This window comes from Dama dama, chromosome 20, assembly GCF_033118175.1.
Source record: "Dama dama isolate Ldn47 chromosome 20, ASM3311817v1, whole genome shotgun sequence".
In the NCBI taxonomy this organism is placed as follows: domain Eukaryota; kingdom Metazoa; phylum Chordata; class Mammalia; order Artiodactyla; family Cervidae; genus Dama; species Dama dama.
This window is the reverse complement of record NC_083700.1, coordinates 83985530-84010136: the sequence shown is the minus strand read 5'-3', so window position 1 is coordinate 84010136 and position 24607 is coordinate 83985530. Positions and strand designations below refer to the sequence as shown.

Genomic DNA, 24607 nt, shown 5'->3' with positions numbered 1-24607 from the left:
AGGCTTTTGCATACTTCTTCCTGAAGTTTTGTATGTTAGATCCTTATACAGTTTAGTGGTTCTTAGACTCTAGTAGCACTCAGGGTAGTCTGAAGGGTTTTACCAGCACAGGCTGTGAACCATACTCCCTGGAGTTTCTGAATTAGTAGATCTGGGCTGGAGCCTGAGAGTTTGCAATTCTAACAGTGGTGCTGATGCTGCTTCTCTGAAGATCACAGTTTGAGAACCACTGATGTGCTTTCCTCTTTGCAGAGTTCTTACAAATGCAGTCATATTGTAGTGTCTAAGAATTTGCTCTTTTACTCAATAACATATAATTAACAATTTTCTTTAGCTATGTCTTGGTTTTAACAACTGCTTCTGTATCAGTTTTAGCAAGTCCCCTATAAATGAATGGGGCTTCCCTAGTGGTTCAGCGGTAAAGAATCCAGCTGCAGTGCAGGAGCTGTAGGAGATGTGGATTTGATCCCTGGTTTGGGAAGATCCCCTGGAAGAGGGCATGACAACCCTCTCCAGTATTCTTGCTTGGAGAATCCCTTGGATAGAGGAGCCTGGTGGGCTACAGTCCATGAGGTTGCAAAGAGTCAGACACGACTAAAGTGACTTAGCATGCAGCCACTGTAATGAATATTGAATTTGTTTCCAGGGTTTTTGTGAGTGTGCCCTTGCCTTTAAAAAAAAAAAAAAAGCTGAAATGTGCATTTTTGTATATATCTTTTAGATGAGCCAATCTTCAGTTCTTAGAAGGTAAATTCTTAGAAGTTACAACTCTTGGGTAAAGGGGTAGATTTGGAAAACAGATAGATATTGCCAAATTGTCCTAAAGGAGGATGAACCAATTATTCTCTTGCTGAAAGTATCTGAAACTGCTTGTGTGCCCAAGCTCTTGCCCAAAATGGATATTATCAGCATTTTCATTTTCTGCCCATTTTTTTAAGGTATAAAATTGTATCTCAGTGTTGTTTTGGTTTGCATTTCCCTCCATTTTTTTGTGAGGTTAAAGGGTCAGTATATGGATTGACTACCTTTTTCTATGAACTACAGGTTTGTACTTTTTGCATCACATGAACAAAGGCAGCAAACCTTCATTTGAGGGATTGCTAGTTATGTTGTAAGGTTGGCACATTATGGGTTATGATCAGAGATGAGGTTGGGAGGTGGGGTTAGTGGTTCAGGCAGGAGCAGGAGCTTTGAGTTCCTTGTGGGCCAGATAAAGAACTTGGCCTTCACTTTGGGCAGAAGCAGCATTGCTGGTGTTGAAGCTTACACTGCAGATCATGCTAATTTTAACAGGGCTTGTTTCTGGAAAGGCACACTGTTCAGTAATCTTCTAATAACTCATTCTTTAGGCCTTTCATGTGGGGCCTTGAGGCCACCTAGCCCTTCTTCATAAATAGGATGTGGGGGGTGGTGGTAGGGTGGCCCAAGAGGGAGGGGGCAACATGTATACTTCTAGCTGCTTCATGCTGTTGTACAGCAAAAACGAATACAACATTGTAAAGCAGTTATCCTTCAATTAAAAAATGGTCAGTAATTGTTAGCAGTAAGTAAAAATAAATTACTATATATTAATAATATATAATATATATACTATATAATAATATATAATATGTATACTATATATTAATAATAATATAAAAATGTTTATATTAGTAAAATAATGGAAAAAAATTAATAGAATTTCTTTAAAAAGGAAACAAAAAGCCGAAAGAGTAGGCCAGAGACCTCAGCCATCCTCAGGCTGGGCATTGTCTTTCAGGGCAGAGTTTTGCAAGATGTTGCAGGGATTGGATTTTGTTGCTGTACCCAATACTTCTCTCCTCCATGCCTGTGTGTGCGGAAGTGGGCTGCAGGTCAAGGAGGACGAATGCCCTGGGAAGGGGTGCAGTGCTTCATACATAAGAGAGGCTTGCTGACAGTGCTTCTAGAACTCTCCAGGGATGGAGAGTTTTTAGTTAGTTAGTTAGTTCAGTCACTCAGTCGTGTCCGATTCTTTGTGACCTCATGAATCGCCGCACGCCAGGCCTCCCTGTCCATCACAAACCCCCGGAGTTCACTCAAACTCATGCCCATCGAGTCGGTGATGCCATCCAGCCATCACATCCTCTGTCGTCCCCTTCTCCTCCTGCCCCCAATCCCTCCCAGCATCAGGGTCTTTTCCAAAGAGTCAACTCTTCGCATCAGGTGGCCAAAGTATTGGAGTTTCAGCTTCAGCATCAGTCCTTCCAATGAACACCCAGGACCTATCTCCTTCAGGATGGACTGGTTGGATCTCCCTGCAGTCCAAGGGACTCTCAAGAGTCTTCTCCAACACCACAGTTCACAAGTATCAATTCTTCGGCTCTCAGCTTTCTTCACAGTCCAACTCTCACATCCATACATGACCACTGGAAAAACCATAGTCTTGACTAGATGGACCTTTGTTGGCAAAGTTATGGCTCTGCTTTTTAATATACTGTCTAGGTTGGTCATAACTTTCCTTCCAAGGAGCAAACGTCTTTTAATTTCATGGCCGCAGTCACCATCTGCAGTGATTTTGGAGCCCCCCAAAATAAAGTCTGACACTGTTTCCACTGTCTTCCCATCTATTTGCCGTGAAATGTTGGGACCAGATGCATGATCTTAGTTTTCTGAATGTTGAGCTTTAAGCCAACTTTCTCACTCTCCTCTTTCACTTTCATCAGAAGGCTTTTTAGTTCCTCTTCACTTTCTGCCATAAGGGTGGTGTCATCTGCATGTCTGAGGTTATTGATATTTCTCCCGGGAATCTTGATTCCAGCTTGTGCTTCTTCCAGCCCACCGTTTCTCATGATGTATTCTGCATATAAGTTAAATACGCATTTTTAGAGGCTTTTTATTTTAGAATGTATTAGACTATTTTGTACATTAATAATTTCCTTCTCCCTCATAGCCCAGGAATTCCCATATTACTGCAGGACACACGACATGCTTCCCTCTAGGCAGAAGGAAGTAGAGGGCAGAACATTCTCAATATCTTATGCTTCTCATAGTAGCCTGTATAGTGACATAGGGTTGTCATTAATCAGAGCATGGAGGGACATTTCTGATGGTTGAGTGTCTGAAAAGTTCTCATAGGATGAACTGACTTGGAGTTGTGTTTTGAGTATGCTAAGGATGAAAGCAACTTGGTTGGGAGGTGGGAAAAGTCAAGTCATTTTAGGGATGGATAAGAGTCCTGTTCTGGCCTAGACAAACCTCAATCTGAATACAGCCTCCTTCATCTTCCAGCTTTGTGACCATCCCCTGGATTTTGTTCCTCTCGGCATTTCAGTGTCTTCCTCCATAAGTTGGGAAAGGGTGGGTGTCATAAATGTGGGTTCCCCCTCTCTGCTTCTCTGCAGAGAGAATAGCTTGGTAGGACATTTTAAAGGGCTTGGAAGGCAAATTAACAAGTAAGGAGCTGGTTTATTGGATCACAAGGATTGAAGAGAAGGGAGTGTAAGCGAGGTTTTATAGAAGAGGACACGGGAGATCCAGAGTTTAATTTGCTCTCGGGCGATGTTTGTTTTGGGAGTTTGGGGATATCATTTGATGCGTCAGATTTTCCACCCATGATTTCGTTAGGACCTATACCATGCATTTGGCCTCAGCATGGCTGGGTTTTGTATTTTCTCTGTGTCAGCTGTTGAGCATTGCCTGTGTGGCTTTTGGAGGGTGGTGGGTTTTGGCCACTGCCCAGGACCACCTCAGTGTTGATCCCTGTGGCCATCACATTGTGAGGCACGCACGAGGCTTCGTTAAGGTTGCGTTTTCTACCTGTTGGAATCCAACTTTGAATCTAAGACGACAGTCAGCTTTTCTTCTGTCTGATTTAATTCCACACCCCTCGTCCAGTCACCTCAGATTTGTCTTTAAAAGATGGGCTCAGTCCAAAGCATGAAAATCCTCAATGTCTTAAAAAATACTGGGCTTCTGATCTTGTGCTTGGAAGAGTGATGAAAACAGTAAACTGGTACTTCTTTTATCAGCTTACATCTCCGTATTCTGCCAAGGAAGGTGGAGCTGGAACAAGACACTTGGTTTCAAGAGTGTAGCTGAGATTCCACTGGCAAATGGAGCCCCCTTACTGCCACGTGCAATATTACCAGGCGCGTTAGTTGCGTTTCAAGTGCATAAACTAGACACAACTTGAGGCATCACTGTTTGACTTCCAAAAATAATATTCTTACACTAAATTATCAACTCTTTAAAATCAGAAATGATGTATTTTTCAGCTTCCTATTCCTAGTGTCCTGACCCAGAGAAAGCACTTAACATTTGTTTCCTGGAATTTGAGCTGTTAGACGTGGTGTGAATACCTAGGTGTAGATCATGCATATTAAAGGATTGCAGGTTTTCAGGGGTGATTTGGTCATGAGAGAGAAGGTTAGCGTGTCTTAATAGTGCTAATAATTGCTGCTGTTTACTGAGAGAGTGTGTGTGTGTTAGCTGCTCAGTCGTGTCTGACTTTTTGTGACCCTATGGAGCTTGCCAAGCTCCTCTGTCCATGGAATTCTCCAGGCAAGAATACTGGAGTGGGTGGCCATTCCCTTCTCCAGGGGATCTTCCCAACCCGGAGATCGAAGCTGGGTCTCCCATATTGTAGGCAGATTCTTTACCATCTGAGCCACTAGGGAAGCTGTTACTGAGCATAAACCATATATTAATACCAGGCACTGTGCTGGGCACTCTGATTATACAATCTTAATTAATTGTTCAAAGCATACAGCATGATTGGAACTGCAGGAGACAACCTTTCACTTTAATAGAAGAAGTACCTGTCAAGAAGCTGTACTTGTTCTCCCATGTATATTTTTGATAAAGCTGATGGAAAACCAGATATTATTGCCAGGTTAGCTCTTTCCTTCCCATGCCAAATTTTCTTTCCATTTTAGAGCATGGGAGAATTGCTTAAAGTGGTATTTAATTCTTTCTGTTAAGGAGACTAAAGTGGAGCAGTGTACTCATTGCTTATCTTTTTTTCCCCAAATCTCCCAATCCCTGATTGTATTATAACTAAAAAAAAAAAAAAAAAAAAATTGTGTGTGACTCGTGTACCTGAACTCACAGCCAAGACCAAAGATCAAAGTCAAGAGAGGATATTGAGCTCACTCCCAGGTCCCTGGGACGCTGGATCTGTAGACACTGTCCTCAAATTTATCCTGAAGGAGTGGCCCGCTAAGAAGTAGGACTGCAGGTAAGCTTATCCGCTCTGGAGGGTTGCAGGCTTAGGGAACAGTGTTCTGCTCTTTAGGGGGAAAGAAGGAAGCAAATATAAGAGAACAGTCCCACAGAGTGGTTTTCAGCACGGTTATGTGTAGCATGACCCCTTTTGAGAATTTTTGGGACAGTAATGCAGAGAACAGCCTCCCATGTCCCTGTCTCTGTCTCCTTTTCTCACACTGCCTTTGAGCAGCTTTCACGTTTGTTGAGGAATCAGCTGTGAAGCCTGTGGTTTCCTGTGGCACATTTCTAATAATATTTGTACAGGCTATTATTTAATGCACCATATAAATATTTATCATAAGAGCAGTCTTTTGATCATGAACAGAGGCTAAAAACCAGTTCAGTCCGTGCTGGCAATTGGCTGGGAAGCTGTTCTGCCCTTTGGAGCCTCTTGTAGACTGAGGAGTTAGGTAAGGCCTGGGACCTGTGTGCAGCCAGCTTGAATTTCTCCCTGTAGCTTTTCTTTGTCTTGGCCTCCGCAGCCTGTGCTCTTAATTCTCTTGTCTGACCAGCCACCTCATATTCCCTATTAGTTGTGTTTCTTTTTTTATGGGCTTCCCTGGTGGCTCAGATGGTAAAGAATTCACCTGCAATGCAGAAGACCTGGGTTCAATACCTGGGTTGGGAACATCCCCTGGAGGAGGGCATAGCAACCCACTTCAGTATTCTTGCCTGGATTATCCCCATGGACAAAGCAGCCTGGTGGGCTACAGTCCATGAAGTCACAAAGAGTCGGATACCCCATATTCCTTATTTGTTTTTCTTTTTAGAAAATTTATCTCTGCTTCAAATGAATGAAGTGGGATCAACTTTCTGACTCTCAGCATTCATCTCTTGGGCTTTAAAGCCACACCATTGTGACCTGGACAAAACCAGCTCCTCTGGGGGTGTGCTCTGTGATCTGAAATTGCTTTATTGCTGAGAACCTCAGTCTCCTTAACTGGGAAATGAACTCGTAGTGGCAACCTCACGGGATTGTTACAAGTGAAATCACAAAATCAGGTGGGTGATTTGCAGAGCAGAGCTTAACAGATGCCAGTTGTTGCTGCCTTTGTTGTTGATACTGTTGTTGAAGGATTTGGTTTTCACTTTTAGGTTGGCGTCTGGAAAGAGCCCTAAAGTTGCCTTAAGAGGCCAGGGTTCAAATGCAGATGCTGCTGCTGTTTACTCTTTGTGTGACTTGGGGCAAATTTTCCTTTCCCAACAAGGTATAAAATGGTGGTAAGTTTCCCAGCTTGAATGCGTTTCAGTTGGAAGAGATGAACAAATGTGTGAAAGTGCCAAGCATGCGGGAGGATCCTAATCCTTTTTTTTTTTTTAAAGAACAAATTTTAAAAGGGAATAATGTTTTCCATTTTGCAGTTACTTTATTCTCTGAGGCCAAGAGAAACTGGAATATAGTTTGGAATCTAGGACACATCAGAGAGTACTTATGACCCAGGAACAAAGGGCACAGAGGGGAGACGAGGAATCTGAGTGCAGAAAATCCTTTGGCAGAGTTTTTATAACTCACAGGGTCAAGTTTCAGGGAAGCTGCCCTAGAGCTTGAACTTTTCAAGATCCAGGTGTGGAAACAATCATAAAGAGATCACTTAAAACTATAGTAATAGGAAACGTAGTGAACCTGAAATATTTAATTAGGATCTATTTCTTACAAAAACATGAACTGGGGTGTGTGTGTGAACAATGCAGAGAAGGTATGATGCCCTTGTTCCCGTGGGTTTGACTCTCTTTTGGACTGATGTCTCAGTCATACAATCTAGAAATGGATAGTTTTATCAGAGAGAGGCCACCTGGTATTGGGGAAGGGACAGTCTCTAAAGGTGGGCAGCCTGAGTTCTGAGTAAGCCAGTTGTAGACAGAGTAGGCACACGGCTTTGAGCCCTAAGTCAGGAAGATCCCCTGAAGAAGGAAATCCACTCCAGCATTCTTGTCATGAACAGAGGAGCCTGGAGGGCTGCATTTCACAGGGTCACAAAAGAGTCGGATACAACTTAGCACCTAAACAACAGCAACGTACAGAGTAGGCAGAGTCCTTGGCAAACATACATTAACTAAGTGGAGGGTATCGTGCAGCATGGGGCTTCCTAGGTGGTACTAGTGGTAAAGAACCCGCCTGCCAATGCAGGAGACATAAGAGAGGTGGGTTTGATCCCGGAGTTGGGAAGATCTCCTGGAGGAGGGCATGGCAACCCACTCTAGTATTCTTGCCTGGAGAGTCCCTATGGACAGGGGAGCCTGATGGGCTGCAGTCCATGGGGTCGCAAAGAGTCAGACACGACTGAAACAGCTTAGCATGCATGAACCTGTTAGCATGGCATTCTGAGAACGGTTAGGGATTTGGCAGCCAGAGGGATGAGACTGCTCTCACCTCTGTCACTTGCTATTTATATGACATACGGGAGCAAGTTACTTGACTAGTCTAGGACTTGTTTTTCCTCATCAGTAAAATGGGAACAGTCCTAGTAATTCTCTTCAAGGGTTGATACCAGGACAAAAAGTGGATTTAAAAATGTAAGCAAGCTGCTCAGTAAAGCATCAGATACACAGTAAATTTTTACCTTTTATTATTTCCCTAAAGGTAGGTTTTAAGAGTTTGCTCTGAGTCTCAGGGACTTGATGAGTTTGTGCTATGTGCCAGACACTGGGCTGGCACTGGGGGTGCCACTGTGGTCCAGGCAGCCCTGGAGTTAACTCTCTAATGGCAAAGCTCCACTCTCCATACAAGTCAGAGTGGTGGGGGAGGGTTCTCCGGAAGGATGGGCTCTTTCCTCTTTAGCCAAGAAATAGATCCAAAACCCAGAGCCAGGGTAAGCCCTGAGTCAGCTACAGAGTGGGAATCTGCCTCTTTGGATTTTACTGGGAATAAATCAGGATGTCTGGGTAGTGGGTGGTGAGATGAGATATTCCATGCAGAAGAAGACAGTCACATGTGAGGGAACCAGGCCTGAGGAGCTGGGCCAGACCCCTGGGGGCCTCTTTTGTCAGTGGCTCTGGTAGGAGTAGAGAGAAGCTTGGGTGGCTGGCCAGGTCTGTGTAAGCCAGAATGTTTGCAGAGACTCTTCATTTCCTATTTTTCCCCCTTGCTTCTCCCTGCAGTGTTTAGAATAGTTTTGAAGAGCTCTAGTCAAGGACAGAGTTGTTGACTTGCCAGGATCAGTGTTGGAGAGCAGCATCCTTGGGTCCTTCCAGGTGGTGATAGCGGGACACTGAGAGAGGGAGTCCTGAGTTCAGCAAGCGGAGGCGCATGGTCATTTGGGGGCGGTGGGGTGGCTGGCCTGGTCAGGCTTCCTCCTCTGCAGATAAAGAAATCTAGGAAGATAATGGCCACGGCTCTGCCCTGTTTTGCCCTTCACTGTATCCTCAGGGTGTCCGGTGCCTGGCACAATCTGCATTTCTTCTAATATCAGTCACTGATTACAACATGCCTCATCATTTTCACCCATCACTAAGAAAGATGTTCCTGATTAATTATAAGATGCCATTGGTTTTTAAGAGTCACTGATTTCAGAGAAGCTAAATGTGAAAAGAAATGAGTATCTTAGAATTAATAAAATGTGGTTGTAAGCGTCCAGTAAATATTTATTAATTGGATGAATGAAGCATACAGATATTAGAACCAAGGCAAAACACTTGTGCAGATGAATACAAACCTAGAAATCTGAACTATTAAAGCATGAACCTGTTCATCCTTATTTTTTTTGTTGATTCACTGATTTAGGTGTTCATTCCATAAGCACTTACTGAGAACTATTATGTACCAGACAGTGTACTGGTCTGGGAATACAGGCACTGTAGGAGCTGAGAGTATAGAAATCAATCAGTTCCTTTCTTCAGGTTCAGGCCAGTGAGGGAGGTGAACACAGAAGGAAAAATTTGGTCAGAGTGATTTTTAAAAAGTTTAAAAGAAAGAAGGGACACAGTACTCTGGTGGCACTGGGGCATGAAGAGAGGCAAGAAGTAATGGCTGGGATTCTCTGGTGGTGCAGTGATTCAAACTCTGTACTTCCAGGGGAAGGAGCCCATGTCCGATCCCTGGTCTGGAAACAATATCCCACGTGCCTCAGTCAAGATCCCGCACACGGCAGCAAAGATCCTACGTACCACAGCTAAGACCCAGAGCAGCCAAACATATTTAAAAAAAAAAAAAGTGTTGGTTGAGCAAGATCTTAACATGAAAGTCAGTATACAGCATATTAAAAAGCAGAGACATTACTTTGCCAACAACGGTCCTTCTAGTCAAAGCTATGGTTTTTCTAGTAGTCATATATGGATGTGAGAGTTGGACTATAAAGAAAGCTGAGTGCCAAAGAATGGATGCTTTTGAACTGTGGTGTTGGAGAATACTCTTGAGAGTCCCTTGGACTGCAAGGGGATCCAACCAGTCCATCCTAGAGGAAATCAGTCCTGAGTATTCATTGGAAGGACTGATGCTGAAGCTGAAACTCCAGTACTTTGGCCACCTGATGCAAAGAATTGACTCATTGGAAAAGACCCTGATTATGGGAAATATTGAGGGCAGGAGGAGAAGGGGACGGCAGAAGATGAGATGGTTGGATGGCATCACTGACTCCATGGACATGAGTTTGAGTAAACTCTGTGAGTTGGTGATGGACAGGGAGGCCTGGCATGCTGCAGTCCATGGAGTCTCAAAGAGTTGGACACGACTGAGGAACTGAACTGAACTAAGGCACACAAGAGAGAAAGGACGGTGGAAGGAAAGAGAAGTATGAAGTGGAGACAGTCCTGTAGTGGTGCGGTACACCTGGGAACCTGTGAGGGTTCAATGTGTCTGAAGCCTGATGTGAGAAAGAGCAGGACTGTAGTAGATGTAGCTGGATAGGAGGCAGAGAGCAGTTCCTGGAGGGCCTGGGATGCTGTGCCAAGGGCCTCAGCCAATGGTTTTCAGTCCTTAGGAAGAACTCAGCAGAGCCACTGTTGGGGGAGGGTCGAGGGCCAGGCAAGGATGATCTTTGCTTGACATAGCGCTGCTGTGCTTTGATCTATTTCAGTTTCCTTCGAGTAATGGCTTGAAGAAAAAATATCCCTGTTGGATGTTTGAAGGAATGCATGGTTTGAAAACTGGTGCCACTGATCATGTGGGTGAGGAGATGAGAAAGCAGTTAGGCTGGAGCCTGGGAGTTGTTCTCGGAAGCTCAGAGGAGGGTAGCACTTGTTCCTACTCCAGCTTCTACCTTCGCCTCTCCAGCTGCCCGTGAACCATAGGGACCACGTGCCGTTGGGGGATCACTGTGAGCTAGACAGAAGCCATCATGTTTAACAAAGCCATTTTTAACAGGAAACCTTAACGGAACATCTGCTGGCTGACTTCATTTTAGAATCCCCAAGTACGACCTTGCCGAGGAAACATTACCTCTTTGAAGTGAAAGGGTACAGAACACTGCTGTGGTTGAAATTAGACCCTGGGCACTGAGGCCACCCTGAGCTCACCTAGGGGGCTGTAGCATGTTCTCCAGCATAAATGTCTTGGGGGCTTGTTCTTATTTAAAACGCCAGTCTGGAAAATGAAATTCTCTGTGAGATGTCTGCATCGTGGGGACTAATCTAAGCAAAGGGACCCAGAGCGGCAGTGAAGGCCAAGGAATTCCTTGAGTGTTTGCTGGTCAGGTTTCCTTGTAACTTGCAAGGGGTCTGTAAAGAAAACAGATTGTCTAACAAATTCCTGATCCTGTCTCCCTCGAGGCTCCTTCCCAGTCCCAGTCAGTTCACAACACGACTGCATTATATTTGCCTCTTCTCCAAATCTGTGCTGTGAGCTGTTAAGAAGAAAAAGAGAACATACAGATGCGGGATTGTGGGTTTGGGCTGCTCTTCAGTCGTGCTGCCTCATCTCTTAATTTCCGAAACCTTTTTGCCCATCACTATAATGTGCATGATTTTAGCAACTTGCATTTACTGTTCATAAGTGTGTGGACCTAGCGTTAAGAGAAAATTTACATATTACTTGGAGTCTCATCTTAATCACCTGTAAAATAGACATTCACCGTCAGGGTGAGGGGGGAATTGGATGAAAGCAGCCAAAAGGTACAAACTTCCAGTTATAAGATAAATGAATACTAGGAATATAATGTACAATGTGATAAATGTAATTAACACTGCTGTATTTGTATATGAAAGTTGTTAAGAGAGTAGATCCTACAAGACCTCATGACACAAATGTTTTTCTTTTTCTTTTCTTTTCAATCTGTATGCTGCTGCTGCTGCTAAGTCGCGTCAGTCGTGTCTGACTCTGTGCGACCTCATAGATGGCAGCCCAGGCTCCGCCGTCCCTGGGATTCTCCAGGCAAGAACACTGGAGTGGGTTGCCATTTCCTTCTCCAATGCATGAAAGTAAAAAGTGAAAGTGAAGTTGCTCAGTCATGTCTGACTCAGTGACCCCATGGACTGCAGCATACCAGACTCCTCCATCCATGAGATTTTCCAGGCAAGAGTTCTGGAGTGGGTTGCCGTTGCCTTCTCCATCAATCTGTATGAAATGATAGATATTTACTAGATGTATTGTGATAATCATTTCTTAAGGTATGTAAGCCATATCATTATGCTGTGTACCTTGAAGTTAAACAGTTCTGTATGTCAATTATACCTTAATAAAATTGGAATAAAAATAGTCTCACCTTGTAGTGTCACAGTGAGTAGAGGGCCTCTATGACTGCCCTGGTGGTTCAGATGGTAAAGCATCTGCCTACAATGCTGGAGACCCAGGTTCAATCCCTGGGTCGGGAAGATCCCCTGGAGAAGGCAGTGGCAACCCACTCCAGTACTCTTGCCTGGAAAATCCCATGGATGGAGGCGCCTGGTAGACTACAGTCCATGGGGTCACAAAGACATGACTTCACTCACTCACTCATGTACTGTTTAAAGTGCTTATTGGCACATGATAGGTGCTCAGTAGATAGTTTTTTGAATGAATGGCTGATCGGGTAGGTGAATTCCTTTTTAGCACCATGGCCATTGTCCTTTTGATTCAAATTCAATGAGGAAAAAATGCATATCTGTTGCTTCCAGATTCTTAGTTCTACAACCCTTTATTTATCCTCGTTGCACTTTTCATCCGATATCACGACTTTGCTTGAATAATGGTGAAGCTTGTAATGCTCATCATCTGACTCCCTGTGGAGAACAGAACCTCCATGTCTGAGGCCACGCCTGCCTGTTCGCCCACCACCTCCCTCAGTGCCTGCTCGCACACCGGCAGCAGTGAGCCTCTTTCTTGGATTAATGAATAATCATCTAGTTCGTCAGCTGTGCCCCTTCATTTCCACCTTCAAGATGTCCCGTGCTCGACTTTGCAGACCTGCTTGGTCTTCACGTGGTTTTGTCCTTGACCCCACAGGTGGAGGGATAGCAATGCCCGGCGGAGATGAACCCAGGAGCTACTATGTGGGCGTGGACGTGGGGACCGGCAGTGTCCGAGCAGCCCTTGTGGACAAGGCGGGCACCCTCTTGGCTTTCGCAGACCAGCCCATCAATCAGTGGGAGCCTCAGTTCAACCACCACGAGCAGTCGTCCGAGGACATCTGGGCCGCGTGCTGCGTTGTCTCAAAGGTATGGCCCTGACTCTGGCATTCTATCCTTGCATGTGCTTCCTTCCCCCCGCCCCTCCGCTGAGTGTCTTGTGTGTGTCCATCTGGTGCCAGGGACAACGTAAGGGTAACTTTAGATGCTGGCTTTGCCTTTTGGGAGCTCAGGGTCTGTGGCAGAGACCAACAGTCAGCAGGGATGTGACATGAGAGGTGTGGGAACAAAGTGACTGGCTGGAGCTGAGGATGGGCCCAACCCAGAGGGGCTCAGGGTAGACGGTGGAGGACTCAGAGCTGCAGTCAGAGGATCTGGTTGGGTGTGACTGGATGTGAAGATGTCACTGATGACCACAGCTCACCTCTACTGTGCCTTCAGCTGTGCCCAGTTCTGTGTAAGACAGGTTAACCTGCGTCATAGAGGGGAATCCTTGCCATGACTGTATAGAGCCAGTGCTATTAACACTGCCTCATTTCATTGAGGCAGAAACAGAGGCACAAAAAGATTAGATAACTTACCCATGCAGTTAATAAGGAGGAAAGGCAGGGCTGGAACCTAAGCAGTCTGATTCCAGTGCTGACCCTGAGTCACTGGACTGTCCTGCCTTCCAAGTGGACAAGTGAGGGGAGCCTCTTTTGTTTGGGTGAGCAGCATATGCAAAGGCAAGGTGGGCTCTGAGAAAGGAAGGAAGTCGGGCAAGACCAGTGCATCTCTGAGTTGGAGCAGGTAGGCATTTTTCTTGAGTGGCCTTTGTTTGCAGTCACCTTGCTGACTTGGAAAAAAGTGACGCTGGGTGAGAATTGTTCCCTTTTAGTTTCACTTGACTGGTTTTATATCCCAGTAATCAGGAATGACAGAGATGTTTTTGTCTTTTTTTTTTTTTTTCCAGAGGGACAAATAAAGACCTGGGTTCTGTCTTCTCCCTGTTCCTAGTTTAGTTCCTTAAATATTCATGATGGGTTTGGTAATTTGCAGATGGACAATTCACCATTCTGTCCGTATTGATCAGTCTGTTTAAACTTTCATGAGCTCTGGGCTGCTGTTAGTGCCCCCAGAGAAGAAGGCAGGGAGAGGAGACTGGGGGTGGGCAGCGCTGGAGCATGATATAGGAATAAAAGGGAGGCACGTCTTCGCTTCTGCCTGTTTAATTTTCTTCCTCCCTCCCCCTCCCACCCCCTGCCTTGGTGAGAATCCTCTACTCTTTGCCCTTGGGTCTCCTTTGTCCTTCCAACATAGAGCCTTTCTTGCCATTAAGGAAATTGTCAAGAAGAAAATATAATCCCCTGATGAAAAGCTGCTTTAAAACAGGTCTGCTCTAAGTACAGCTTGGTTTAATGTTGGATTTTTAATCATCTTGCAGTGGCAGCCACCACATTATCTGTTTTGAGCCCCTTCAGCCATGTGAGTGCTCTGGGCATTTGTCCTTCTTGAGGCTGTGCTAGAGTAAACCTGGGTAACACTATTGGGTCTCAGGCCCTTCTCTCACGGGGCACGGCCACGTGGCCATGTGACAGAAGCTGCGGGATAAGCATGACACATCTGCTTATAGCTCATCGCTGTGTGAGGTTGAAGGAGGGAAGCATGTTTATGTTAGAGAATAACACAGGAGAGAGCACACATTCTAGAGTTGCACTGCCTGGACTGACATCCCAGTTCTAGCGTTTATTAGCTTGTCATCTTGAAAAAATTGCTTTTGGTTTCTTGCTTGAGTTTCATCATCTGTAAAATGGGGATGATGACTGTACCTTTCTGCTTTGGGTCGCTGTGAGGATTAAATGAGTTAACGCACACAAAATGTCATAACAGTGCCTGGAAATGAGTAAGCACTGTGATTCCTATGGCGATTGCACTGATGACAATCACAAAAATGAGTAGATTATGGAGAAGAATGAATTTCTAAGATAGAATGTTGAAAAGTCAAAGTCAGTAAGGGAGGTACCTCATGGGGAATATTCACTCCTTTTCTGATTAGGGTTCTTTCTATGTAAGATTTTGAGAAGCAATGATCTGGGGCAAAGGGTGACATAAAATACATCCTGACCTGTCTTGTTCTCAAAAACTTAAGGAGCTCAAGAGCTTGAGAGCTGTTGTATTGTTTCCTTTTCTCTAAGTTGCTCACATTGCCTGAGATGGTTTTCCCTTAGTGAAATTAATAAAAACAACAAGAACAGCAGCAGCAACGGTAATAATAGTTACCACTATTATTAGTAATAATAGCAATAATAATAATTAATAGTAATGATAGCAATAATAATAATGATGATGGCAACTAACATTTCTTGGGCACTAATTCTGTTCCAGGTATCATGCTGAACACTTTATACCACTCACATCTTGTTATCTACACAAAGATCTCTTTTTAAAAATTGAAGTAAATAAATAGAAATTGAAGTATAGTTGATTTACAATGTAATGTTAGTTTCACATGTACAGCAAAGTGATTCAGTTTTTATACACACACACACACACACACACATATATATTCTTTTTCAGATTCTTTTCCCTTATTGGTTAGTACAAAAATATTGAGTATAGTTCCCTGTGCTATAGTGTACGCCCTTGTTTGGTACCTATTTTATATATAGTGAACGTGAAGTCACTCAGTCATATCCAGCTCTTTGCGACCCCATGGACTGTAGCCCACCAGGCTCCTCCATCCATGGGGTTTTCCAGGCAAGAATACTGGAGTGTGTTGCCATTCCCTTCTCCAGGGGATCTTCCCGACCCAGGGATCAAACCCAGGTCTCCCGCATTACAGGCCGATTCTTTACTGTCTGAGCCACCGGGGAAGTAGTGTGTATATATTAATCCCAAACCCCTAATGTATTCCTCCCCCACTTTTCCTTTTGGTAACCATAAGTTTGTTTTCTGTGTTTGTAGGTCTATTTCTATTTTGTATCTAAATACGTTTGTATCTTTTTTTTTTAGATTCCACTTATAAGCAATAATATACGTGGAATCTTTTGTCCTTTTCTGCTTGGCTTAGTTCACTTAGTAAGACAATCTCTAGGTCCATCTTTGTTGCTGCAAATGTCATTATTCTTGCCTTTTTTCTTTTTTTTTACTGAGTAATATTCCATCGTTTATATGAACCATGTCTTCTTTATTCATTTCTCTGTTGATGGACATTCAGGTTGCTTCCATGTCTTGAGTTCTGTGTCATCTCTGATTTTAATGGCTTATGTTCCTTTTGGGGGGCTTCCCAGGGGCTCAGTGGTAAAGAATACACCTGCCAGTGCAGGAGATATGAGTTCCACCCCTGGAAGATCCTCTGAAGGAGGAAGTGGCAACCTTCTCCAGTATTCTTGCCTGGGAAATCCCATGGACAGAGGAGCCTGGCAGGCTACAGTCCGTAGGGTCACAAAAGAATCAAACACAACTTAGAGACTAAACATTTCTTTTGGAGCCACAAATCTTAATCACCTCAACAAGGCAAGACGATTGCAAGTTTAGTGTATAGTAACAGATTCCATTGGGAAGAAGATGGTAAGCTGGAGGTGTCATTTAGTCTTCAGATATTTATTGAGTACTTCTGAGTGCTATACTCTTTGCTAAGAACTGGAATATATATGGGAGAGGGGGCTACAACAAGTTCTCTGCCTCTAAGGATGAAATAGTTCAGTTGCATGGGGAAAAAATATCCACGAAGTCAACAGAGTACCATTTTTTTCCCCCTAAATTGTACCAGCTGTATGAGTAATATATCCTTTGAGAGAGAGAGAGAGAGAGAGAGAGAGAGAGAGAGAGAGAGCGAGCAGAAGAAGGAGTCACACATGTGGGATTGAGCAATGATGTCACCCTCCTGACATTCACAGAACCTGTATGGCTTATAAAGCATGTTCCTATCCACTTGATGGTCCTATGAAGTGGGTAGGGGAGGGATTGTTCCTTCCATTTTATAGTTGAAAAGAAAAACTGGGATCCAGAGAGTGAAGTGACTTTTCCTAAGTCACCCAGGAAGTGGGTGATGAGCCTAAAGTCAGGTCATATCTCTGCATTCCCTCCATCTCCAACACCCCATACGTTCGTCTTTCGTTTAGATCAGCACTGGAATGTAACCTCCTCCTAAATGTCCTTCCCCTCTGTGATTGTTCTCCTTCTTGAGCTGGAATGACATTTTAATGCTAACCTGACAACTCTTCTATGGCCTCAAACTACTTATAGCCTCAAACTACTTTTAGGATAGAACTCAGAATTCTTAACATGCTCTCCAGGCCTTGCATGGTTTGGTCTTAGCCTGCTCTTCTGGTTTATCTCATGATCCTTCTCTCAGCTCTGCCTTCCACCTGCGTTTTCCGTCTGACCTGTCTTCACACATGCAGTGCTTCCTCTCTTTCACACATACTCTTTCTTCTTCCTGTACACCCTTCCTGCCTTCAGCCAACGTGTTTCACTCCCATACATCCTTAGATCCATAATGTCCAATATAGTAGTCACTAGCCACATGTCTTTTCATACTGTTCATGGGGTTCTCAAGGCAGGAACACTGAAGTGGTTTGCCATTCCCTTCTCTAGTGGTCCACATTTTGTCAGAACTCTTCACCATGACTCGTCCATCTTGGGTGGCCCTACATGTCATGGATTAGTTTCACTGAGTTAGACAAGGCTGTGGTCCTGTGATCAGATTGGCTGGTTTTCTGTTATTGTGGTTTCACTGTGTCTGCCCTCTGATGCCCTCTCTCAGCGCCTACTGTCTTATTGGGGTTTCTCTTCCCTTGGATGTGGGGTGTCTCCTCACGGCCGCTGCTCCTGACCTTGGACGTGGGGTGTCTCCTCACGGCCGCTGCTCCTGACCTTGGACATGGGGTGTCTCCTCATGGCCGCCACTCCTGACCTTGGACATGGGGTGTCTCCTCACGGCCGCCGCTCCTGACCTTGGATGTGGGGTGTCTCCTCACGGTTGCCGCTCTTGACCTTGGACGTGGGGTGTCTCCTCACAGCTGCCACTCCTGACCTTGGACGTGGGGTGTCTCCTCACAGCCGCTGCTCCTGACTTTGGACGTGGGGTCTCGCCTCACGGCCTCTTGCTGCTCCAGTGCCATTACTTTGCCAAGAAAGGTCCATCTAGTCAAGGCTATGGTTTTTTCAGTGGTCATGTATGGATGTGAGAGTTGGACTATAAAGAAAGCTGAGCGCCGAAGAATTGATGCTTTTTTTTTCTTCCCATTTATTTTTATAAGTTGGAGGCTAATTACTTTACAGTGTTGTAGTGGTTTTTGCCATACATTGACATGAATCAGCCATGGATTTACATGTATTCCCCATCCCGATCCCCCCTCCCCACCCCATCCCTCTGGGTCTTCCCAGTGCACCAGCCCCGAGTGCTTGTCTTATGCATCCAACCTGGGCTGGTGATCTGTTTCACCGTAGATAAAATACATGTTTCGATGCTGTTCTCTCAAAACATCCCACCCTCGCCTTCTCCCACAGAGTCCAAAAGTCTGTTCTGTACATCTGTGTCTCTTTTTCTGTTTTGCATATAGGATTATCGGTACCATCTTTCTAAATTCCATATATATGTGTTAGTATATTGTATTGGTCTTTATCTTTCTGGCTTACTTCACTCTGTATAATGGGCTCCAGTTTCGTCCATCTCATTAGAACTGATTCAAGTGAATTCTTTTTAATGGCTGAGTAATATTCCATGGTGTATATGTACCACAGCTTCCTTATCCATTCATCTGCTGATGGGCATCTAGGTTGCTTCCATGTCCTGGCTATTATAAACAGTGCTGTGATGAACATTGGGGTGCACATGTCTCTTTCAGATCTGGTTTCTCCAGTGTGTATGCCCAGAAGTGGGATTGCTGGGTCATATGGCAGTTCTATTTCCAGTTTTTTAAGAAATCTCCACACTGTTCTCCATAGCGGCTGTACTAGTTTGCATTCCCACCAACAGTGTAAGAGGGTTCCCTTTTCTCCACACCCTCTCCAGCATTTATTGCTTGACTTTTGGATAGCAGCCATCCTGACTGGCGTGTAATGGTACCTCATTGTGGTTTTGATTTGCATTTCTCTGATAATAAGTGATGTTGAGCGTCTTTTCATGTGTTTGTTAGCCATCTGTATGTCTTCTTTGGAGAAATGTCTGTTTAGATCTTTGGCCCACTTTTTGATTGGGACATTTATTTTTCTGGAATTGAGCTGCAGGAGTTGCTTGTATATTTTTGAGATTAATCCTTTGTCTGTTGCTTCGTTTGCTATTATTTTCTCCCATTCTGAAGGCTGTCTTTTCATCTTGCTTAGTTTTCTTTGTTGTGCAAAAGCGTTTAAGTTTCATTAGGTCCCATTTGTTTATTTTTGCTTTTATTTCCAATATTCTGGGAGGTGGGTCATAGAGGATCCTGCTGTGATTTATGTCAGAGAGTGTTTTGCCTATGTTCTCCTCTAGGAGTTTTATAGTTTCTGGTCTTACATTTAGATCTTTAATCCATTTTGAGTTTATTTTTGTGTATGGTGTTAGAAAGTGTTCTAGTTTCATTCTTTTTTTAATTTTATTTATTTATTTATTTATTTTTTCAGTGGATTTTATCATACTAGTTTCATTCTTTTATACGTGGTTGACCAGTTTTCCCAGCACCACTTGTTAAAGAGGTTGTCTTTTTTCCATTGTATATCCTTGCCTCCTTTGTCGAAGATAAGGTGTCCATAGGTACGTGGATTTATCTCTGGGTTTTCTAGTCTGTTCCATTGATTTATATTTCTGTCTTTGTGCCAGTACCATACTGTTTTGATGGCTGTGGCTTTGTAGTAGAGCCTGAGGTCAGCCAGGTTGATTCCTCCGGTTCCATTCTTCTTTCTCAAGATTACTTTGGCTATTCGAGGTTTTTTGTATTTCCATACAAATTGTGAAATTATTTGTTCTATTTCTGTGAAGAATACCATTGGTAGCCTGATAGGGTTTGCATTGAATCTATAGAATTGATGCTTTTGAATTGTGGTGTTGGAGAAGACTCTTGAGAGTCCCTTGGACTGCAAGGGGATCAGTCCTGAGTGTTCATTGGATGGACTGATGTTGAAGCTGAAACTCCAATACTTTGGCCACCTCATGCGAAGAGCTGACTCATTTGAAAAGACCCTGATGCAGGGAAAGATTGAGGGCAAGAGAAGGGGACAACAGAGGATGAGATGATTGGATGGCATCACCAACTCAATGGACATGAGTTTGGGTAGACTCTGGGAGTTGATGATGGACAGGGAGGCCTGGTGTGCAGCAGTCCCTGGGGTCACAGAGTCAGACACGACTGAGCAACTGAACTGAGCCACATGTCACCGTTTACCTTTAGTTAAAATTTAGTGTAGGTCAAAATTCACTTCCTAGAAACACTTTTTTTTTGCACGGGTTTCTACAAGGTCAGCTCCTCAGGTCCTTCGAGTGTTTCCTCAAATCTCACCTTTTTGGCAACTGTCTCTGCCTTCCCCGGCATTCCTGATTCCCATGACATCACTTTCTAGTATACTGTACATACACTATATAATTTTTTCACTTTATGGCTGTTGTCTATCCCTACAGTGTAACCTCCAAAAGGGTAAGGAATTAAAAAATTTTTTTTCTTTCCCTTGCTTCCCAAATACCCAGAAGAGAGCATAGCATGACCTTAGAAGGGGCTTGATAGTATTGAATATTTGCTGACTGACTGAATGAATGAGTAATTGAATTGTGTAGGCAATGGGGACTGATGGGCCTGAGGGAACTAGGGATTTCATAACCTCATGCATACCCCCAAAGCTGACAAAGGCATTCAAATCAAGATTTAAAAGAATACAGTACCAGCCACATGGAACTCTGTTGCAAGCTGAATTCCGTGAGGCCCCAGGCCTTGACCCTTGATTCAGATAGAGCTAAAGATAAAACCAGGTATGCCTCTGACCCTCCAGTTCTCAGTTTGGAAGATTTCTGAGGAACGCTGTCCCCACACCCAATATGGCAGAGCCTGCTGATTTAAAACACATGCAGGATTGAACTGGTTCCCACAGTCAGAACAAAGCGATGCACAATCCCTTCCCCAAATATTTGTTTGCTGCCCCATAGCTACGCGTTGACAGTTGCAAGACATGGACCAGGTTACCGAATGAAGTTGCAGAAATCTCCTTCTCTGGAAATTCTTTAGCAGAGCAATGTGCTTTCTCTCTAGCCGAGGAAATTCCCTTGATGCCAAGTTGTTGGGTTGAGTTTACTAGCCTGCTTTCTTCTTCCATTAATGAGAGTATAAAAAAGAATCTTCAGGTCAGCAGGTCAAAGTCCCAGGGGCCTTCTGGGTAGTGTGACTCTGACAGCCATCTCTCTGAGATGGTTTAGCTGGGGGGTGGGGTGGAGGAGTTGTGGTGGGGGGTCTCAATCATGATAAGCATGATCATAAGGTATTCCCATATAAGGCTGGGCAAATGACAGTGGCTGCCTAACCAAAATCAGGTTTAAATGCATGTCACAGTTATTTCTCCAGTTCTTTGTGATAGGTTTCCCTTTTAGAAATGGAGACGCTGAACCTTTGTTGCTGAAAAGCCATAATTAGAATATAGAAGAACTCTGCAGGTCTTCAGAGGGGATTCATAAAATAGACTGAAGAGAATATTTTCTTTGCTTCTACTGGAAGGTCACCTTCACCACAATTCTTAGGAGGATTCGAGTTTAATCTTTCAATCGTCCATCCTGTGGTTTTTATATGTGATTACATGACACAAAGAGCATGCTATACTTCATACATAAGATTCCATAAACACAATTAATGAAGCATCAAGTGAGTTTTTCCATCCTTCACGTTTCCTACAAAGGTTGATTGGTTCCAAGGCACTTTCAAACTAATTGATACTTTTGATCCTTACCTATCTCTCTGTCAGGAATACGAGGCTCAAAAAGGTGATGATATTGATGCAAGATTACCTGAACTGGGAGTTGGGACCAGAAGCTGGCACTTTTGATACCATAGTGTATGCTCCTTTCTCCTGCAGAGCTTTTTTGTATTGAGTTTTATTGCATTTTCTACCTGTTCTCTCCCACTTCCTCTCTTGACTAGAGACTGTTTGTAGGCCTGTGTGGGATGGGCATGCCTGAGTCAGGCATGTGCTCTCTGGGCACAGAGACCAATAGGACTACATGGCAGGTAGAAGTTAGGGCTGGTTTATGCATTGACAGATTGAGGCTCCATGAGTTCAAAGATTGAATGCAGTTAATGTACTCATATAATGGCAGCTGCTTCTTGTGCACTGATGTTGGGCTAATCACACCTTATTTTGCTGAATTCTCCTAACATCATTAGGAGATATAGTCTAAGTAGTAGCTTTGAATAACCAAGGGAGCTGGTTTTGTGGCTTCCTAAAGTCACAAGCGGAGAAGGCAATGGCACCCCACTCCAGTACTCTTGCCTGGAAAATCCCATGGATGGAGGAGCCTGGTGGGCTGCAGTCCATGGGGTCGCTAAGAGTCGGACACAACTAAGCAACTTCACTTTCACTTTTCACTTTCATGCATTGGAGAAGGAAATGGCAACTCACTCCAGTGTTCTTGCCTGGAGAATGCCAGGGACGGGGTAGCCTGGTGGGCTGTCGTCTATGGGGTTGCACAGAGTCGGACACGACTGAAGCGACTTAGCAGCAGCAGCAGCAGAGTCACAAGACTAGTCAGTGTTGGAGCCAGGTTTCAAGCTCAGGTGGTCTACACCCAAATTGATGTTAGCCAGTACCTAGAGATTTCCAAGCCAACTTGGAAGGACATTCCAGGCAGAGTTGGCCATGTTTATAAATGCTACAGAGACATGATCCAGCAAGACAAGGTGACTGGAAGGACTGAAATTGTGTAACTTGCCTTGGATCATGTAGCCAGAGTGACAGAGCTAGGATTTGAAACCAGGTCTTTGTGGCTCTTTGTCATGAATTTATATGCTCCTCATGCTCTTCATTGGTAGGACTGATGTTGAAGCTGAAACTCTAAATACTTTGGCCACCTGATGCAAAGAGCTGACTCATTTGAAAAGACCCTGATGCTGGGAAAGATTGAGGGCAGGAGGAGAAGGGGATGACATGAGATGGTTGGAGGTGAAGGGGTTTGGGTGGACTTCGGGAGTTGGTGATGGACAGGTAGGCCTGGCGTGCTGTGGTTCATGGGGTCGCAAAGAGTTGGACATGACTGAGTGACTGAACTGAACATGCTCTTCTAATTCTTGATGGATCAATAAAGTAGTAAAGATTTACAGGGCATTCACCTGGTACTGTGGGGCAAAGATGTTGCCTGGAGTCACAGGTAGGTCACTGGCAATGTTCTTCTGAGGACACATGCCCTGTCTGCAGGATAAATCTCTCGGGCAGGCAGGCAGTGTGGTGGAGTAGAACATAGAAACATGTGGCAGGAAGAACATAGCCATTGACTGGCTCTGAAACAGGATTAAGTTCAAGTTCTCAACCTCCGGGATGTGCTTGCTCTTCCCTTCTCTTCCTAGTCTTCTACTTACTCTTTTTATGAAATGAAAATACTAAATGTTTCCTCAATAGGCTTTGTAAGGATTAAATAAGATGATGCTTGTAAAGTACCTGACACACAGTAAGTGCTCAATACATGATGGCATTTTATTATTTGTTGTTAGTATTTGAAGAAAAATTAATGCTTTTCCTTGTTGAAAATAAGTAATAGTTGTGTGTAGCTCTTATTTGAGGAACACATACAAAGTAAGAAGTAGAGTCGTAAATGACAAATCTGGCATTCCATAACAGGGGAAAAGAAGAATTGTACATTTTATCTCTTTAAATTTATTTTTTAATTTTTTTAAACTTTTTTAATTATGATGGACACATTTGAATTGATTTTTGTGGGCTTTAAAAGGTTATTATCTGTTTTAAGTTTCTAGGAAATATTAATGAATATAATCACTTGTGCTTTTTCACAAAAGGAAACTGTGGAAATAAAAATAAAAAAATAGAATTAATAAATCTGTTATTCTACAACCTAAAAAATTACATGATAGAGTGAAAAATCTCTCATCTCCTCCAGCTGTTGTTTCTTCTCTCAGAGACAACCATTAGTAACAGTTGTATGTACTTTTTATTTTTTTTACCTTAGTAATGTACCATGGATATATTTCCATGTTTTGTGTCTTATAGCTCCATTTTTTCAAAAATATTTAATAGCTTGAGGTATAATTTACATACCATAAAATCATCAATTTAAATGTATAATTCAATGATTTTATTAAATTTACACCTTTGTATAATCATCACCATAATTAAATTTTAGAACATTTCTTTCTAAGTGAAAGTCACTCAGTTGTGTCTGTCTCTTTGCTATCCCATGGACTCTACAGTCCATGGAATTCTCCAGGCCAGAATACTGGAGGGGATAGCTGAACCTTCTCCAGGGGTTCTTCCCAACCCAGAGACCAAACCCAGGTCTCCCACATTGCAGGCACATTCTTTACCAGCTGAGCCACAAGGGAAGCCCAAGAAAACTGGCGTGGGTAGCCTATCCCTTCTCCAGCAGATCTTCCCAATCCAGGAATGGAACCAGGGTCTAAGGTTAATTCATGTGGTTACACATATCATTGTATGGGTATATCACACTTGGTTTCACCATTTGGTTAAACCATGATGAATATTTGGTTTGTTCCCAGTTTTAGGGTATTTTGAATATTTCTGCTGTGAATAGTCACATACAAGTCTTTATGTTGACATATGTTTTTATTTTTCCTGCTTGGATACCACGGAATGAAATTGCTGGATTGTGTGATAAATTTTATTGCACTTCGTGAAATAGCTGCATTGTTTATCTTCTTGTTATTGAGTTATAAGTGTTCTTTATCTATTTCGTATATGTCTATTATCAGATGTATGAATTGCAGATATTTTCTTCTAATAT

At 43.6% G+C, this 24607-nt stretch overlaps 1 protein-coding gene across 9 annotated transcripts in view; it reads left to right on the top strand.

Moving 5' to 3' along the window:
• Positions 1 to 24607, top strand: part of FGGY (FGGY carbohydrate kinase domain containing) — a 475197-nt gene that overhangs the window by 14798 nt on the left and 435792 nt on the right. For 4 of the 9 annotated variants that reach the window (XM_061121747.1, XM_061121749.1, XM_061121748.1 and 1 more), the window contains exon 2: positions 12581 to 12792. In XM_061121747.1, the coding sequence (XP_060977730.1) occupies positions 12595 to 12792 (198 nt within the window). In that variant the 5' untranslated portion in view covers positions 12581 to 12594. Of the gene's footprint in view, positions 1 to 5070; positions 5198 to 5996; positions 6229 to 12580; positions 12793 to 24607 lie in introns of all 9 variants that reach the window. The other 5 variants (XM_061121753.1, XM_061121754.1, XM_061121746.1 and 2 more) reach the window with 3 other exon arrangements.